This window comes from Nicotiana tomentosiformis, chromosome 4, assembly GCF_000390325.3.
Source record: "Nicotiana tomentosiformis chromosome 4, ASM39032v3, whole genome shotgun sequence".
In the NCBI taxonomy this organism is placed as follows: domain Eukaryota; kingdom Viridiplantae; phylum Streptophyta; class Magnoliopsida; order Solanales; family Solanaceae; genus Nicotiana; species Nicotiana tomentosiformis.
Genome location: NC_090815.1, coordinates 13,075,794 through 13,093,857, shown reverse-complemented (window position 1 = coordinate 13,093,857; position 18,064 = coordinate 13,075,794). Strand labels below are relative to the sequence as shown.

Below are 18,064 nucleotides of genomic sequence, written 5' to 3'. Positions count from 1 at the left end.
GTTCAGCGCTGAGCTAGGGGAAGTGGGTGTGGATGTGAGGCTTGATTCGCAGGTCATCCCGAGAAGAGGCAGCTTCAAGTACTTTGGTTCGGTTATCCAGGGGGAGGGGAGATCGACGAGGATATCACACACCGTATTGGGGGTAGGATGAATGAAGTGGAGGTTAGCATCTAGAGTCCTGTGTGACAAGAGAGTGCCACCGATACTCAAAGGTAAGTTTTATAAAGCGGTATTTAGACCGGCCATAATGTATGAGGCTGAGTGTTGGCCCGTTAAGAAATCACATATCCAGAAGATGAAAGTAGCAGAAATGAGGATGTTACGGTGGATGTGCAAGCACACTAGGATAGATAAGATTAGGAATGATGATATTCGGGAGAAGGTGCATGTGGCTCCCATTGATGACAAGATGCAGGAAGCGAGGCTTAGATGGTTCGGACATGTTCAGAGGAGAAGCCCAGATGCTCCGGTACGGAGGTGTGAGCAGCTGGTTGCGGAGGGCACGAGAAAAGGTAGAGGGCGGCCTAAGAAGTATTGGGGAGAGGTGATCAGGCAGGATATGGCGAGGCTCCAGATTTCCGAGGACATGACACTTGATAGGAAGATGTGGAGATCGAGTATTAGGGTTGTAGGTTAGGAGGTAGTTAAGTCGTGCCTTACTTCGTACCATTATGGGACTAGCCATGTAGGTTTTTAGTCTAAGATAGCTAGTGGCAATGTTGTGGCTTACTATTTCGCTTTTCAGTGCATATCCTATTTACTAGCTATCGCTTTTTCTTTGCATCTTTCTTCTAGATTTCATGGTGTTCCTATTTTTCTTATGATTGTTGTGGTGATACTAATATTTACTAATATTGTCTCCCTTTGCTTTGCATCTTTCTTCTGGATTTCATGGTGTTCCTATTTATCCTATGATTGTTGTTGTGATAATAATATTGTCTCCTTTTTGTCCTTTTTTGTCCTTTTGTCTTTTTGAGCCGAGGGTCTTTCGAAAACAGCCTCTCTACTCCTTCGGGGTAGGGGTAAGGTCTGCGTACACACTACCCTCCCCAAACCCCATTAGTGAGATTTTACTGGGTTGTTGTTGTTGTTGTTGTTGTTGTTGTTGTTATAACTTATAACGGTTCTTCAATTACCAAAGCAAAAGGAAAATAATAATTAAAACAAAAAAGTACTAACTTCAATTACATAATAATTGAACGATTAAAAAGATTATCTTATAACGGTTCTTCAATTACCAAAGCAAAATGAAATAATAATTTAAAAAAAAATGTAGCTTCAAAATTACATAATCTTAAACGGTTCTCTCTCGTTCACGATGGGACTCGAACCCACAATCGACCGCTCCGGAGGCTAGCACCTTATCCATTAGGCCACACGAACCTGTCGATGTAAACTTCTCATAAACACATATATTATAAAAAATTTCAGTCTGACGAACAACGCAACCAACAACTCCGCCAAGGCTTTTGACAACACCCAGAAAACCCTAGTTCTCTGTGATAAGGAGGGAGTAAAGAAAGAGCTGATAGCTCAAAATGGTGCTGACAATATCATCAAATGCAGTTCAATTGTCCCATAATACCTCTCTAATTTCTCGACCCAATTCTTATATCAAAAGTTCAATTCCAGCTTCAAATTTATCGTTTTCTTTCCTCAGGTAATAATTTAAACAAACTCCATATTAAAAAACTGCCAAATTTCATCATATCACATTGTATTGTTATTTGTAGTATGTAATACATGGTTTAAATTACGAAATAAAACTCATAATGCTACTTCATATTGTCAATTTATTCTGTTGTTTTGTGTTGGAGTTGCTAAAAATTCAATTGGATTTTGTAAAAAGTTGGATAGTATATGAAAAAGGTTTAACCAAAAATGGGTTCTTTATTAGTATCTCAGCTGAACTCAGAAAGTGAATTTTTATGTTACTGAAATTCATATAGCTGATTCCAATTTGTTTGGGACTGAGGCGTAGTTGTCGTAGTAGTTGTTGTATTGAAATTGTGAAGGTTATGCATACACAGGATTCATATGCTGAAGTATAGGCTACTTGAATAGAGTGGGAATGGATATAGATGATTCATATAAACGACCCCATCTAATTTGAGATTGACATCTAGTTGAATGATTGATCCTTATAAAAAAAAAAATCTAGTTGAATGATTGATATATTGATTAATCAAAATTGTGGGAGTTCTTTGTTTATCTTTTGTCCGCCTCTAGGGCTTTAGTCTAGTGGTAAGAGCACAGTGTGTTATGTGGGTTAGGCGCACGTCATGAGTTCAAACTATGCTGCAAACAAAAGCTTGGTATTTAAGTGAGGGTATAGGGACGGGCCTATTATCTACCGAGTCTCGAAACGTGCGTCACTAACCCTTGGGAATTTCTCGGTTATCAAAGAAAAAGGACCTTAGCTAATTTGAGATTGAAGTGTGTTAATTGATTGATATATTGATTAATCAAAACTGTAAAATGGCAATAGGGAGTATGGATATAGGTGATTCATATAAATGACCGCAGCTAATATGAGATTGTTATGTCGTTGATTGATTGATTGATATATTGAATGATCACAACTGTAAAATGGCAATGGTAAGTGTTGGAGATTAAAATTGCAGCCTTTTAACTACACGTTATGATTGCATTTCCTCCTTTAGCAATTGACTGTGTTATCAGACATGAATCCATCAGGCTTTCCATAAAATCTCGACTGAATAAAAGGGTGGTCCGTGCTGCTTCTTCAGCTGCTGGAAGTTCTAGTTCCAGCAACGACTCAAATCCTTATGAGGTAATTCGCAGTTATCACATTTGGACCCAGATATCTTCTTAAAGTTCAGCTCTTAGTGAGGTGTTTGCATCAGTGGTCCTTTGTGCTATACGTGTTCTTGTACAGGTTCTGGGTGTAAGCCCTATTGAGGGATTTGACATGGTTAAGGCAGCATATGCAAGAAGACGGAAGGATGCCGAGCGGAGGGGTGATGAAGCAGCTCTTGCTCAGGTAGTTTATGCTTGGCATCGCTGTCTTGCTCGCTTTCATTCTGCTCATGTGTGATTGTTGTTAGGAGTGAACACTCCAAGTAAGCATTGTAAAATTGTTTTTTCCAGTTGGAGAAGGCGTATGACACGATCATGATGTCACAGTTAACAAAAAGAAAGAAGGGTGTCACATTTGGCTCGTTTAAGGTATTCTTTTATTTTAATGTAAGCTGATATCTTAGTAGTAGTAGTGGCGACGGCTGGTCACTCTTTCGGTTTTGTAAATAACTTTGTATTCTCTGTTTATGTAATATAATGGGTGGATAGTTTTTTTTCAGGGAATGCATGCTTGATTAAGATCCATACAGTCAATTCTTTATTTTTCTTTTCTAGTGTGACAATTTTCCCCACCTTTTACTATATGAAACTAGCTATCTCTTTTACCCATGGAATAAATGCAAGGATTACATATACACTTGCATTTATGATGTTTTATCTGTCTAAGCTTCAACTGTTTAGCTTCGTTTAGGTACAGATACTGATTTCTCTTTTAAGTTTGTCATTTTTAATTCAGGTATCTAAAGAGATACGATATGCTGATAAGCAGCCTATTGTGCCATGGGGTCCACGGTAGGTATTTTGCTAATAATGCTTCATTATAATAGCTCTTCGAAATTAGATAAACTCTTCTTGCGTGCAACTATATGCAATTGGCACTTATTTTTAAATATTTAACATTTAGTATAGATTCCACTTGCTGAAGTTAGTTGGCTGTTGTGATAACAAGCATTAGCATCTTTATCATGCATATAGTAAATGCCTTACTGCGTGATAAAGATGCTAATGCCTGTATGTGTTAGCATATAGTAAATGCCTTATTGGAAGGGGAGGCTTGGAGTAACGGTAAAGTTGCCTCCGTGTGACCTATAGATCACGGGTTCGAGCCGTGGAGGCAGCCACTAATGCTTGCATCAGGTTAGACTGTCTACATCACACCTCTTGGGTGCGGCCCTTCCCCCGACCATGCGTGAATGCGGGATGCTTTATGCACAGGGCTGCCCTTTTAATAAATGCCTTACTGATTCAACGAAAGCTATTAGTATGCAAACATTTCAATATTTTGTTAGTTTCTCTTCCCCTTCCGGTCCTTGTCCCTTGAAAATCTTTGCTTCACATTTACTGGTACGAAATTTTATGCAGCAGATTATGTGATTTATTTTACCCTCTTTAGGTATAATTTCAATTGTTTTGTTGAATTTTATCATTGCTGTGCTTTCAGGTTCACCAAATCTGATGACAAAGATATGAAAATCAACTTGGCAATTTCAGCTGTATTTGTAAGTACTAGTAGAATATTCATGCCTCCATCTCAAGGTGGTTATCATTTTTGACTTTTCTGATGCTAATTCACAAATGTTTGGAGTAAAATGGTGGATAAATTCATTTAGAAGTGTCATTTAGAAAATTCAGAAAATTATGTGAATATTACTAAAATTGGAAGTATTTTCCTTTCAAAATACCAGATTAGATATGGTTGACTTGAAAATAACGATTTATTGAGAGCTTAATAGTACTATCACTATCACCACTCTCTGTTAAGTGCAGTTTGCATCCTTGATTTAATGAAATATTGATCCTCACGCTCTTAGTGGTACTATGTTGTTTTATGTATTATTTTTTTGCAGATAGCTTGGGTTCTTATAAAGCGGAATGCTGAGTGGAAGCCTTTACAGTTTCTGGCCTTCGTCTTTGTATATAGGATATTTGAGAAATTAAAAGCATTTGAGCCTCCATCTCCCACTTTTACAGTAAGTAAACTTTTCTTCTATTAAGTATACTTTAAGTATGCATAAAATAGTCATTGTTGTCTCTTTCCCTTCTTCCGCATGAGTGTCAGTGAACCTCCTAACATGTCCCTCAGTAATGTGAAGTTTAGTATTTCTTTCAAGTGCATTCATTTTTTAGCTGGGTTTCTTCAGGAGGAGGGCGAAGATGAAGGACGGATGTTGAGGATGGGGAAAAGGCTGCTTCGTTCTCTTGCATTGGTTTTTGGTTGTATAGCCCTTGCATCCTTGGTAGGTTTTTCTGTCAGAGTAATATATAGTGACTGTCCAATTAATTATGGTGTTTATAGATGAAATTCTGACAGCAATTGTTCGTCCTCAGCATGTATATGAAGATGAGAGTTCAATTTCAGCTTCACGTTCTGTCTTCTGCCTTACACTTTTTTTTGGCATCAATAGCATCTTGTATTGGTGTTATATCTTGCGGAAAAGTTCAGGATTAGGGGTGTGTTTGGTATGAAGGAAAATATTTTCCGGAAAATGTTTTTCACTCACCAACCAAACAAAGGAAAATAAGTGATAAAACCACTCATTTTCCATGGAAAACATTTTCCTTCGTACCAAACACACCCTAGGACCTGATTTATTTTGACACAATGGATTTCCAACTTATCCTATTACATATGACCTTTTACCATCATACCATGTGGTCGCTAAAAAGCCTTCCTAGTGCATCCACCCTTATTTTCCCAAGTTATTTTGCTTCTATGTTGCTCCAGACCACTCTTATATGGCATTGTTCTTGCTATTTCTTTTAAGAAATTTCAGTACGCATACAAATCTTTGTGGTTTGTCCAATGCCGAGGAGCTATTTAGTTGCTGCGCCGCTGACTAGATCTGTTCTTTTCTTCTAATTGAAACATTAGGTGGGTTTTTCCTTCGACTAGGGAAATGATAGGTGATTTAATGTGTTAAAAGATAAAACACAGTTTTTTTGCAGACACCTCAATGTCGAACTTGTTTTCCACTCCAAGCAATTTTGCTTCTTCTGAATATTGACAAGTTTTTCTTCCACACACTAATTTTGGCTCCCATCTTTTGCATCTTCTAAACTACTAGGCAACAGAAGTTGCTATCAGAAGTTTGTCAAATAATGCTCAAAAGGTATTTGAAAACTAACTATTAACGTGATGAAAGAGGAAGTGTAAAACAAAAAGGTTATCACGAATGAACATTTCGCTGATAGCTTTGGGCCTAAACCTTCTTCATTGTATCCAAGATTCTTGCTCAGTTTGCAAGTTTTGCTTATAGCTGAACACTTAAGCAGATATTAACTGATTCACGATTGAGAAATGGTGGTGTTGGTAATATAGCAAGTGCGCGTACAAAAATTTGTGGGTCTATCCAAAAACTCATTCTGAAAGAACCTGCCTTTTGCTTTCTGAATCATATCTCATCTTGGAATATATCACATATTTATTGCCTGTCTGTATCAAATTCTTTTATTACAGTTGTGCCATTCATCTGTTACAGGGATATACTGGTCTCCTAAATCTGATCGAGTATGCTAATGGTTTCATACCTGTCTTTCTGTACAACAATCAGGTAAGGGAAGATCTACCTTTTAACACTGCTGCATGAACAAAAGGCTTCACATATGATAAATATGATGATGATGTTTATCTATCTCAAAAATCATCTTTTTGCTGCATTTATGAGTGAAAATCACTGAATAGTTGTGACTTTTCCTGATCTTATGAATAGCTAGAGAAAAAATTCGGTTTGGATTACTTTGTAAGCGACTAGGTTAAGGGAATATCTTAGATCTCAAATCTCTATGTAATCAAAGGAGGTGGTCAATCTGGATTTAGTCTCAGATCACCATAAATTATATTGTTATTAGCCATCTATTTTTTTTGGCGAAATACATAAATCGCCCCTTTAAGTTGTCCTTAACGATCAACTGAACACCTCAACTGATCCCTTTATCATTTAGACACTTCAAGTGTCTATTAAGTAGATCGAGTAAATACCCGAGTGCAACAGATCATATGCGTGAGTTACACTTGCCGATGACGTGGCAAATGAGCCAATTATTGAACGACACGTGTAATTTATAATAAAATCTCAACACATATATAATTAACCAAAAAAGAAAATGAATTTAAAGACCCTTTCCCTTCAGTTTAACCAAAGCAGCCCCCCCCCCCCCCCCACACACACACACACAAAACCCACCACCACCACCACACCCACCCCCCGCATTCATCTTCTTCCTTCCGCCCCTCTTCTGCGTCCCCCCAACTTCATCTTCTTCCCGTTCTCCTTCCCAGCTTCTTCTCCCACGCCCTATACAAAATTTACCCATCCATATTCAAAATCTAAAATCTTTCCATAAAACTAATACAAATATGAAACAACAAAGAATAACCAAAACAGAGAACCCACTAAGGAATCATTGACGGACCTCGCCGGAAAAAGCTCATCTCTTTCGCCGAAAGAGAAGAATGGGTTTGGTTAGTACGACGTACCAAAAAAACAAATCCGAATAAGATGGCATTAGACCGATTTTGTGCTTTGTTTAAGATAGTTATAGTCAATAAACTAAATTAAAATTTGGCTGAAAGCGTTGTGAAGTTTCTGTCCATAAAATGGAACTAATTATAGACCCCAACCAAATCCTCATCCTGTCCAACAACCTCCATTTTGAATACTATTTCAAAAATTTGTTGAATTGGTGTGATGATATATTTGGTAATTTTGTTCTTTTGTAATGGAGGCAGAGGTGATTTAGGGTAGAGAAGGGTGTTGAATGGCGGAGGAGAGAATTGGAGGAGAAGGGGATGTGAAAATTAGGTGGGGTCCACATTATTTTAGGAAAAAAAAAACAACCTAATTTTAGGTAAGCAACTCGCATCCCAGAGAGTGCATTTCACGCAATGGGGGCTGACATGATCGGGTGTTTAATTGATCTTTCATTTGTGAATAAATAAAGTATCTAGCTGGAAATGGCCTCTCAGTTGAGGTGTTCAGTTGATCGTTGAGGACAACTTAAAAGGGGCCGTTTATGTATTTCGCCATTTTTTTTTTAAGTTCTACTGTAGAAGCACCAAAAACATTTTCCCAGAGAGCATCTTTATACATGCCAAACCAAAAACCTTCTCTGTTATTTTTTATGTTTTTCTTGACTTCATCTCTCTTCTACATGACTATGAAAACGAAAAGGCAGTCATACATGCATATCATGATTATAACCTCTAGTTCTTATGCATTATTTACCCGTGGTATTGAATTTTTGCGCGTGCAGGAATTGCTTGTAACTGGTTTTACAGCCGTCGTGCTTCACATCATGGCATCTTATTACAGATAGTCTACGTTCTACACTTGTTGAAGAAGATGCAGTTGCCTTGAGTTAGCTCTCAAATTTTGTAATTCTATTTGTTTCAGAAATTTGTCTATTTTGTCTATAGGAGTTCTAATATTCACATTTGGTACTCATCATTGAAGAGAACCAACCGGCAGTTGTAAGAATGAACTAGTTTTGAGGATTTTAGGATTAAATGAGACCACAATCTTTTCAAAATTAAAGATGGTTTCTTCTTCCATTTCTTGTTCTTTTACTTATGAGTTCTTAATTTTAGCTCCAAAATGCGTCACATGGCTCAAGGGATTATCTTATTGTGTATAACCAAAATTGAACTATTTTTGTTCCACTTGTAGGATTTTACTGAGAATTTGGCAGTATGTTCGAATCATCTCGATTTCTCTTCAATTTAGCTCAGTTCAGTTAAATTTTGGGTAATTTATTTTCAAAATATGTCAAATAAGAAAACTATTGTTATTAGGATTCTCACTTATTACCTATATATCGAACATCAATTCTCATTTCAACAACAATAAATGAAAGGACCAACACTAATTTCAAATGAAATGAGTAACACTAATTTTCAAAATATGCATACTTGTTTTTATGATCTTTTGTAGGTGCATTATCTTTTTTCTTTCTTTAATAGGTGGATTATCCTTCATTATACCATCAATGTACATTATTTTAAAGTTTGGTTCTTGTTGATATCCTTCATCCTTCATTATACAATCAATGTACATTATTTTAGATGAATGAAAGGAAAGAATTAAAAAAAAACAAGGTAATAGTTTACAGAACTATTTCAACATTTGTAAATTTCATTCTATCCTTGTCTCATTTAAGGCAACTAAAAATATTATGATTTATGAAGTTATAGATTTTCATTTGTGAATAAATCCCTACTGCTTTACTTGTTGCACTTTTTAAATTGTGACTTGATTAATTGACACATGCTTTAGCACTCTGACTTTTATCTTATTCGAATTTTTTGAAATATTTTTTTGTGGATCCATCATTCGATTTGGATATGACACTTAAATCGATTTTAAGAAGTAAAAATTAATTTAACCCGATAATTCACTAATGGGCCATTTCTTAAGGCTTTTTAAATTTTCATTAAAGCAAAGATGCCTATGTTAACACAACATCGTAAAATGAGGCTAAATTTTAAACCTGCTCATAAAATGGCCAGCCTATGCAAAAAAAGTGCATATATTTGAACCCAAAGTAGCCGAGCCCAGCTACCTAAACTCCAATCCAAACCTGAGCTCAAGTCGAATTTGGAATTCATCGGAAGATTATAATAGTGCAATCTCATCAGCTTCAGTACTAAGGGAAGTTCGAAAAATCCCTCTCGTCGGAGACCGACAAACGCCGTCACGCCATAAATCGGAAAACCCGATCCTCACCGGCGTATAGATTTTAGCACATTCAAACACAAAAAGCTCCGCGTGAGCTTATTTGTTGAGGCAGCTTCCGAAACCCTAGATTACTCCGAGTCTCCCTTGGGAGGCTGAAATAATCAGCAAAAATGAGGATTATGATAAAAGGAGGAGTATGGAAGAACACGGAGGACGAGATTTTAAAGGCGGCGGTGATGAAGTATGGGAAAAATCAATGGGCTCGTATTTCTTCTTTACTCGTTCGTAAATCTGCAAAGCAGTGTAAAGCTCGCTGGTATGAGTGGCTCGATCCTTCCATTAAAAAGGCAAGTTATTCTTTTTTTAATTGATTAATTAACCTTGTTTCTGTGTTATATATATATGTTGTTACTGTTTGTTCATTGGTTTTGATAAATGTTATGTGAAAATTGTTTTGTTATTAGTAATTTTTCAGTGTTTGGTAGGGTATAAATGTAGATGTTAGGGTATAATGTAGATGACGTGTCAGCCAAGGGCGTGACCTGGTGGTCAATGAAGTGGGTTAAGAAACATGAAGTCTCACGTTCAATTCCCAACGGAGGCAAAAAAACTAGATGATTTTTTCCCATTTGTAAGCCTTTGTGGTGAAATTAGTCAGTCAGAGTTAATCGGGTGCGTGCAAGCTGGCCAAGACACCATGGTTATAAAAATGTAGGTGACATATGCTCATAACGCATGAGCAGATGTAGCGTTGAATTTATGGATTCACCTGGCCTAGTAGCTTGTTTCATGCCTCGACTCTCCCTCGGTTTGTTCGGAAATCATGGTAGTCTTTTCATGGAGATTATTGGGAACGGAAATGTGCATGGGGTTAAGAACAACGACAAAACTGCCTTCTGTCTGTTGCCATGGAATGCATAGGTAGGGATTGTCTTATGCTTGGAAAGCCTGTTCCGCGCTCTCTATCCCCTTTTTTCGGGGTCCCCATGAACCGCTTTTTAGTATTCGTGTTCGCCTTCTGTCTTCCTTCCCTTCCACACAGAAGGATCATGGGGTTCTCCCAACATACATATCCGGGGGTGCAACCGTTTAGTAGGCAAAGATCGGAACGGGCGGATCCCATGTATATATGTTAAAAGATCCAATAAATAAGTATAAATGATAGATTTTTGAACCTAGTAAATCAAACGGGATGTAGTAAGATAACGAACTCGTAACCATAATGTTCCAATTGATTAACCTTGTTATTGTATTATATGGTGTTAATATTTGTTCATTAGCTTTGAAAAATGTTTTATGTAATTATTTATTTGTTATATTAGTAATTTTATTAGCTGATACATATATATACTTTAGACATTGGCACTTTTTTGCTGTAGGTTTAATGCTTTATAGTAGTGGTTTAGCCTTCCAGAAATCTATACGTTTAGAAAATATGTAGAACTTCTAATATGAGTACTTTTTATTTATATTTTCATAATATTGGCCTGAGATGAGTTTAAATGGAGTGCATGGTTAGTGAGGATTCATATAGCCGACCTCGACTTGTTTAGGACCGAGGTGTAGTTGTTGATGTTGTAATATTTTTTTTTTTGTGGAAAATGTTTTATTATTTTCTGGAGCATTTTTCAAGGTTTAGTAGGGTGTAAAAGTACGTGACACATATGCTCATAGTGAGAGCTGCAAGATAGTGTATGAGGATAATGATATTAGGGTTTTTTGAGTACTAATTTTTGACAAACAATGTCTAGGTGTTGATTCGAACAAGTGATATGGCATACATGTTGAAGATTTCTGAGATGGAAAAATGACATCTGCTATTAGTGTGGAAGTTATTTTCCTCCAAATTTGAGTAAAGTATTTAACATTCTCCACAATCCATGATAACCAAGCCGGAATATATCATGTGGAAAAGGTTGAGGGACTTATGACTTAGCCACTTAGGTAACAAGTTCGAGCCTTGTGCCATTCAAATTAATGTTGAGGGGTGGGCCCATTATCCCCGAGTTTCGAAGGTTGCGATTGGTCCTAAGGATTGGCCCAAAACGTAGTCTCTGGTTGTTTGAAGTTGGTTTTTTTTAGATATGCAATTGGAATCCGCCGTAGTTTGTTAGTGACATATGACCATCCTTTTTGTGTCCCTTGTTTTTATCTATATATGACCATTTTTTCGGTGCCAATTGGTTATTTAACACCTTCGAAGCATTCATTGTATCTTGGTTTTGGTTCTTAATTCTTGTTTAGTTTAATGCGCCATGCAATTTATCTTTGTAATCTCTAGCACTGTTATATCTTTGTGGATAACTATTATCTTTTCTTCCTATTCCATTTGAATGAGAAAAGTTCTGCTATGTGAGCATACCATGGCTTTCTCCCATTTTTTTTTGGTTTCTGTATTATATGCTGTTAATATTTGTTCTTTGATTTTGAAAAAAGTTCTCTGTGAAAAATTATTTTCATTTATATGAACTTATTTCCTTTTTAATCCATTTGAAAAAACAGACCTCTTTCTAAATGTGGAAACTATGTAACTTTAAACTTCCCATTTTACCCTTAAGTATACGGATTGTTTTGGACCACAAGCTTCAAAAGTCTTCCATTCTTTCTTAAATTTCTTTTTTTAAAAAAAGAAATAGATTCACATAAATTGAAATAGAGGGAGTAGTAATTTGTCTTTGGAGAAATATTTAATTTCGGAGTACTTTTTATAAATGTTTGGTAGGGTATATAAATGTAGGTGAGATATGCTCATAGTGCAATGTGGTATGGGGACAATGATTTTAGTGTTTTTTTGAGTATTTTGACAAACAATGTCTAAGTGTTGATTCGAACGAGTGATGTGAATGTGAGTTAAATATCTCTGAAAAGGAAAATTACTTTTGCTAATTAGTGCCAAAGTTATTTTCCCCCAAATTTCCCCCCGGGTTTAGTTCAAGCGGCAAAAGTTGAGGGACTTGTGGCTTAGTAATAGGTTTGAGCCCTGCGCCATGCAAACTAAGTATGGTATTTAAGTGGAGAAGGATAGATGGCCGGGTCCATTATCCTCGAGCTTCCAAGGCTGCTTTTGGTATTTCTCGTTCTTTAAAAAAGGATAGTTTCCTCCAAATTGGAGTAAAATATTATACATTTTCCTCCGTCTATGATAAACCAAATTGGGAAATGATTTTGTCAAGTCAACCATAACAAATATACCCTTCATAGTTTCTAGGTGTTTGGAGTTGGGATTCTTTGAGATATGTTATTGGATTCCACTGTACTTAATTTTCTTGCATGGTTGTTAGTGGTGTGATCATCCTTTCTGTGTCTTTGTTTATTTATGTATGATCATTCTTTCTGTGTCATTTGATTATTTGTACCTTATAGCATTCATTGTATCTTGGTTTTGGCGCTTTGTTCTTGCTTAGTTTAATGCGCCATGCAATTTATCTTTGTAATGTCTGTCACTGTTATTTCTTTGTGGGTAATTGTTACCTTTCTTCCTATTCCATTGTGAATGAGAAAAGTTCTGCTTTGTGAGCATGCTATGGCTTTCTCCGAGTCTGCTTTTTGGTTTCTTTACTCAGGATACAATTTTTGAAACCAGTATCTGTATAGAAATTTCTTTCTGGGCTTTTTCAAACCTTTTCTGGTTTTCCATTTATCAACGGCATAAAATGATTTTCTGAACTGAGAAAGTGGAAAGTACGCGGATTTTTCCAGTTTACCTCAGGCTGTTAATAGGAACTTATATCTGAGTTTAACAACTTATTAACATCCTCGCTGCTCTTTTGTTTTTCCAGACTGAGTGGACTAGAGAAGAAGATGAGAAACTACTTCACCTTGCAAAGCTCATGCCTACTCAATGGAGGACTATTGCGCCAATTGTTGGTCGTACACCATCCCAGTGCCTTGAACGCTATGAAAAGCTTCTCGATGCAGCTTGTGCGAAGGATGAAAACTATGACCCTAATGATGATCCAAGAAAATTGAAGCCTGGAGAGATTGATCCTAATCCAGAATCAAAGCCTGCTCGTCCTGATCCTGTTGATATGGACGAGGATGAGAAAGAAATGTTGTCTGAAGCACGGGCTCGGTTGGCCAACACAAGAGGTAAGAAGGCTAAAAGGAAAGCTAGAGAAAAGCAGCTTGAAGAGGCTCGAAGGCTTGCTTCCTTACAGAAAAGGAGAGAACTGAAGGCTGCTGGAATAGATGCCCGTCAAAGGAAGAGAAAAAGGAGAGGAATTGATTACAATGCTGAAATACCCTTTGAAAAGAAGCCTCCTCCAGGTTTCTATGATGTTGCTGAGGAAGACCGTCCAGTAGAGCAACCTAAGTTTCCAACTACCATTGAAGAACTAGAAGGTGAAAGGCGAGTCGATAAGGAAGCTCGTCTAAGAAAGCAGGATATTGCAAGGAATAAAATTGCAGAAAGGCAGGATGCCCCTACAGCCATATTGCATGCAAATAAACTTAATGATCCAGAAGCAGTGAGGAAGAGGTCGAAACTCAATCTTCCTGCACCACAGATTCCAGATCATGAATTGGAGGCCATAGCAAAGATAGGTATTGCCAGTGATCTACTAGGGGGTGATGAACTCTCCGAAGGGAATGCTGCAACACGTGCTCTTCTTGCAAATTATGCCCAGACACCACAGCATGCAATGACTCCTATGCGAACACCTCAAAGAACCCCTTCAACTAAGCAAGATGCCATTATGATGGAAGCAGAAAATCAACGAAGATTGACTCAGTCTCAGACACCATTACTTGGAGGGGATAATCCTATGTTGCACCCCTCAGATTTTTCTGGTGTCACTCCTAAGAAAAGGGAAGTTCAAACACCAAACCCACTCTTAACTCCTTCAGCGACTCCTGGAGCCACTGGCCTTACTCCTAGAATTGGCATGACACCTTCAAGGGATTCTTATGGCATGACCCCGAAAGGAACTCCTATGAGGGATGAGCTACGCATTAATGAAGAAATGGATATGCACAATAATGCTAAACTTGGGCAATTCAATTCAAAGAAAGAATTGCTTTCTGGTTTGAAAAGCCTTCCTCAGCCCAAAAATGAGTACCAGATAGTCGTCCAACAACCTCAGGAAGAAATTGAAGAACCACCAGAAGAGAAGATTGAAGAAGACATGTCTGATAGGATTGCAAGGGAGAAGGCCGAAGAAGAAGCAAGGCAACAAGCTTTACTCCGGAAAAGGTCAAAAGTATTGCAGAGAGAGCTCCCTAGACCTCCCATTGCTTCACTAGAACTAATAAGAAGTTCCTTAATGAGAGCTGATGAAGATAAGAGCTCCTTTGTTCCTCCTACACTAATTGAGCAGGCTGATGAAATGATTAGGAAGGAACTTCTATCTTTGCTAGAACATGATAATAGCAAGTATCCTCTAGATGAAAAAGCAGAGAAGGAGAAGAAAAAGGGGGTCAAGCGAAAAGTGGTGGCTGAACCTGCGATTGAGGACTTTGAGGAAGATGAACTGAAAGAGGTACGTTCATGTTACATGAAGAAAAATGGTTTGGCTCTACTCTTGTGTCAAGTTATTTTCCCAGGAGCAGTCTTACCTACTTTGCGGCATTAAGGTATTTAAAAATGATATGCAAAATCCCAAGTGAACTTTTTATTTTTGAGCAGAAGTGTTTCAGATTACTTCAAATGCATGTAAGACTTCAGAGTTGTTAGGGTCAAATTAATACTAGAAAAGAAAATGAGTTGCCTAAATTTCAATATAAAGCATTTGGAAACTGTTCTTTTACAATATCATATAACCTTTTTATGTAATGGATATATGGAATCATTTCTACAATTGCTGATAAAATTTCACTAAACTATGGCTGTGTAAGGATTGTGGGAAAAAGAATAGGTTCAATAGGCTGGGCAACTATCTATGTCAAGATATATATTTAAATGTACGTACTATATATATATATATAGTGTGTGTGTGTGTGTGTGTATATTATTCTTGACCCCACTCAACACAAGTTAGCTTACATGCTCAACTTTATGAACCTACTCCTACACCCATGACACCATACATGGTGTCCCAGTTTTGTTTCTAGTATTTATTGTTATGAGGACTAATTAACTGAAATTGAACATTCGAGTCTTTCGATAAGACGTCAAAAAATGCTAATGGTTCCACTCTGGGGGATCATTAAGTACTCACTTGGATGCCATTTGTGCTTGTGTGAAATATGTTCATTATGTTTTTTTTCCTGCAAAGTTCAGTGTTTCTATGTGCATTAGACTGTTAAAATAATATTTGGAAGTAATAAATCAGGTCTGTTCGTCATAGGCGCCTTTTCCATTTTTACATTGTGCTATTAGATGTACCCTTGTCATTACCAATTTCGTGTGCAAAAAGTAATGTTTTCTGGAGTTTGTATGGTTTTATCTTCATCTACTGCAACATGACTAACTCCACTCATGCAGGCTGATGGATTGATCAAGGATGAGGCTCAGTTTGTTCGTGTGGCAATGGGACATGAGGGTGAATCTCTTGATGAATTTGTCGAAGCACACAAAACAACTTTGAATGATATCATGTACTTTCCTACCCGGAATGCTTATGGGCTCTCAAGTGTTGCTGGAAACATGGAAAAGCTAGCTGCTTTACAGAATGAGTTTGAGAATGTGAAGAAGAAAATGGATGATGATACTAAGAAAGCAACAAAGCTTGAGCAGAAGATCAAAGTCCTTACTAATGGATATCAGGTACATTGTAGTGGTTTAATTGTTTAATCTGAATGTAGTTACCACTTCTTGTACAGTTCTCTGTTTATTAACTTCATTTGTCTGGAGGTTTGATCTGCAAGCAGACGTGTTTCTAGTTCTTACATGGATCTTTCTTGGCTATCCTACTTTTTTATTTGTGTTTTGAGAGTTGAGATCTAAGCTATAAATTCCAGCTAACAAATATTCATTGTGGATGAGCAGATGCGAGCCGGAAAACTCTGGTCACAGATAGAGGCTACGTTTAAGCAAATGGACACAGCAGGGACAGAACTTGAATGCTTCCGAGCATTACAAAAACAAGAGCAGCTAGCAGCATCACATAGGATCAACAATCTGTGGGAAGAAGTTCAGAAACAAAAGGAGCTTGAACGTACTTTACAGAAAAGGTACGGTGACCTCATAGCAGATAAGGAAAAGATGCAGCATCTCATGGATGAGTACAGAATACAAGCTCAAATGCAGGAAGAAATTGCAGCAAAGAATCGTGCTCTTGAGCTGGGCAAGGCAGAAATGGAAGAAAAGCAGAGCACATCTGCTGCTACTGAAGCTGGTGTGGAATCTTCAGGTACTGGCCAATGCTCCAATGCAGAGGAAACTTCTGCTTCTGCCGCTCATGTATCATCATCTGCTATTGAAGCTGATGATGTGCCTGTGGAATCTTCAGAGACCGGCCAGTGTTCCAATGCAGAGGAAAAATCTGCTTCTGCCGCTCATGTATCATCATCTGCTATTGAAGCTGATGATGTGCCTGTGGAATCTTCAGAGACCGGCCAGTGTTCCAATGCAGAGGAAAAATCTGCTTCTGCCGCTCATGTATCATCATCTGCTATTGAAGCTGATGACGTGCCTGTGGAATCTTCAGAGACCGGCCAGTGCTCCAATGCAGAGGAAAAATCTGCTTCTGCCCCTCATGTATCATCATCTGCTATTGAAGCTGATGGCGTGCCTGTGGAATCTTCAGAGACCGGCCAGTGCTCCAATGCAGAGGAAAAATCTGCTTCTGCCCCTCATGTATCATCATCTGCTATTGAAGCTGATGGCGTGCCTGTGGAATCTTCAGAGACCGGCCAGTGCTCCAATGCAGAGGAAAAATCTGCTTCTGCCCCTCATGTATCATCATCTGCTATTGAAGCTGATGACGTGCCTGTGGAATCTTCAGAGACCGGCCAGTGCTCCAATGCAGAGGAAAAATCTGCTTCTGCCACTCATGATGCAACTCCTCAGGACGTTGAGGAACAGGTGAAAGTTATCAGTGACGACTCTACAATGGATGCTGAAGCCATGAGTGAGAATGTGCCTATGGAGGGTCAAAACTGTATAGGAGAGAGTAACCAGGACGTTACCAAAACAGAAGATTCTGGAGTTGCAGATGACGCGCAGGATGTAGTTGCAAGTGATGCGGGAAACTAGTAATGTTCTAGTTTTGCCACTAAGAAAGTGATTGGTGGTTCGCTTGTTGTGTTTTAATCCCATTTTCGTACATTTTTGGAACCAAGTTTTACTTCATTTCAAGAATGTCTTGTATGATTGGATGAAAATTTGGAAGTATCAATTTGAACTGTGGTTGAGCTGCCTACGTTCTTTGCAAAATAATGAACTGCAGCATTAGCCTGCCCTTTCCAATTTTTCTGGTAAACTAAAAATCTACAGTCCTTTATTTGCTGTATCATATTTGCTTCTAGGCTTGTGTAATTGTGAATTTAATTTCTAACAAGCAATCTGTTTCAAATTGAACTTTCCGGGATCTTTACATAAATAGCCGGCCATATTTACTGTTTACTTTTTCTAGTTTTATATATATATATATATATATATATATATATATATATATATTTACCTCTTTTGA

At 37.7% G+C, this 18,064-nt stretch overlaps 2 protein-coding genes across 3 annotated transcripts; both read left to right on the top strand.

Annotated features, from left to right (window-relative positions):
* The first annotated feature begins 1,461 nt into the window (after nt 1–1,461).
* On the top strand, nt 1,462–8,371 carry LOC104121282 (protein CHLOROPLAST J-LIKE DOMAIN 1, chloroplastic). 2 transcript variants are annotated; one of them, XM_009633234.4, is made up of 10 exons: nt 1,462–1,660; nt 2,698–2,794; nt 2,900–3,004; nt 3,112–3,189; nt 3,557–3,612; nt 4,262–4,319; nt 4,668–4,790; nt 4,962–5,057; nt 6,300–6,371; nt 8,074–8,371. In XM_009633234.4, the coding sequence occupies exons 1-10, from the start codon at nt 1,539–1,541 to the stop codon at nt 8,134–8,136; spliced, it is 870 nt and encodes a 289-aa protein (XP_009631529.1). In that variant the 5' UTR covers nt 1,462–1,538; the 3' UTR covers nt 8,137–8,371. The 2 variants fall into 2 exon arrangements, with proteins under 2 accessions (XP_009631529.1, XP_009631528.1); XM_009633233.4 differs by having other exon boundaries at nt 2,683–2,794.
* A 1,002-nt stretch (nt 8,372–9,373) lies between these two features.
* On the top strand, nt 9,374–17,792 carry LOC104121283 (cell division cycle 5-like protein). Its single transcript, XM_009633235.4, has 4 exons — nt 9,374–9,841; nt 13,274–14,971; nt 15,916–16,197; nt 16,420–17,792. Exons 1-4 carry the CDS (start codon nt 9,665–9,667, stop codon nt 17,626–17,628), a joined length of 3,366 nt encoding a protein of 1,121 aa, XP_009631530.2. The 5' UTR covers nt 9,374–9,664; the 3' UTR covers nt 17,629–17,792.
* The last annotated feature ends 272 nt before the right edge of the window (nt 17,793–18,064 follow it).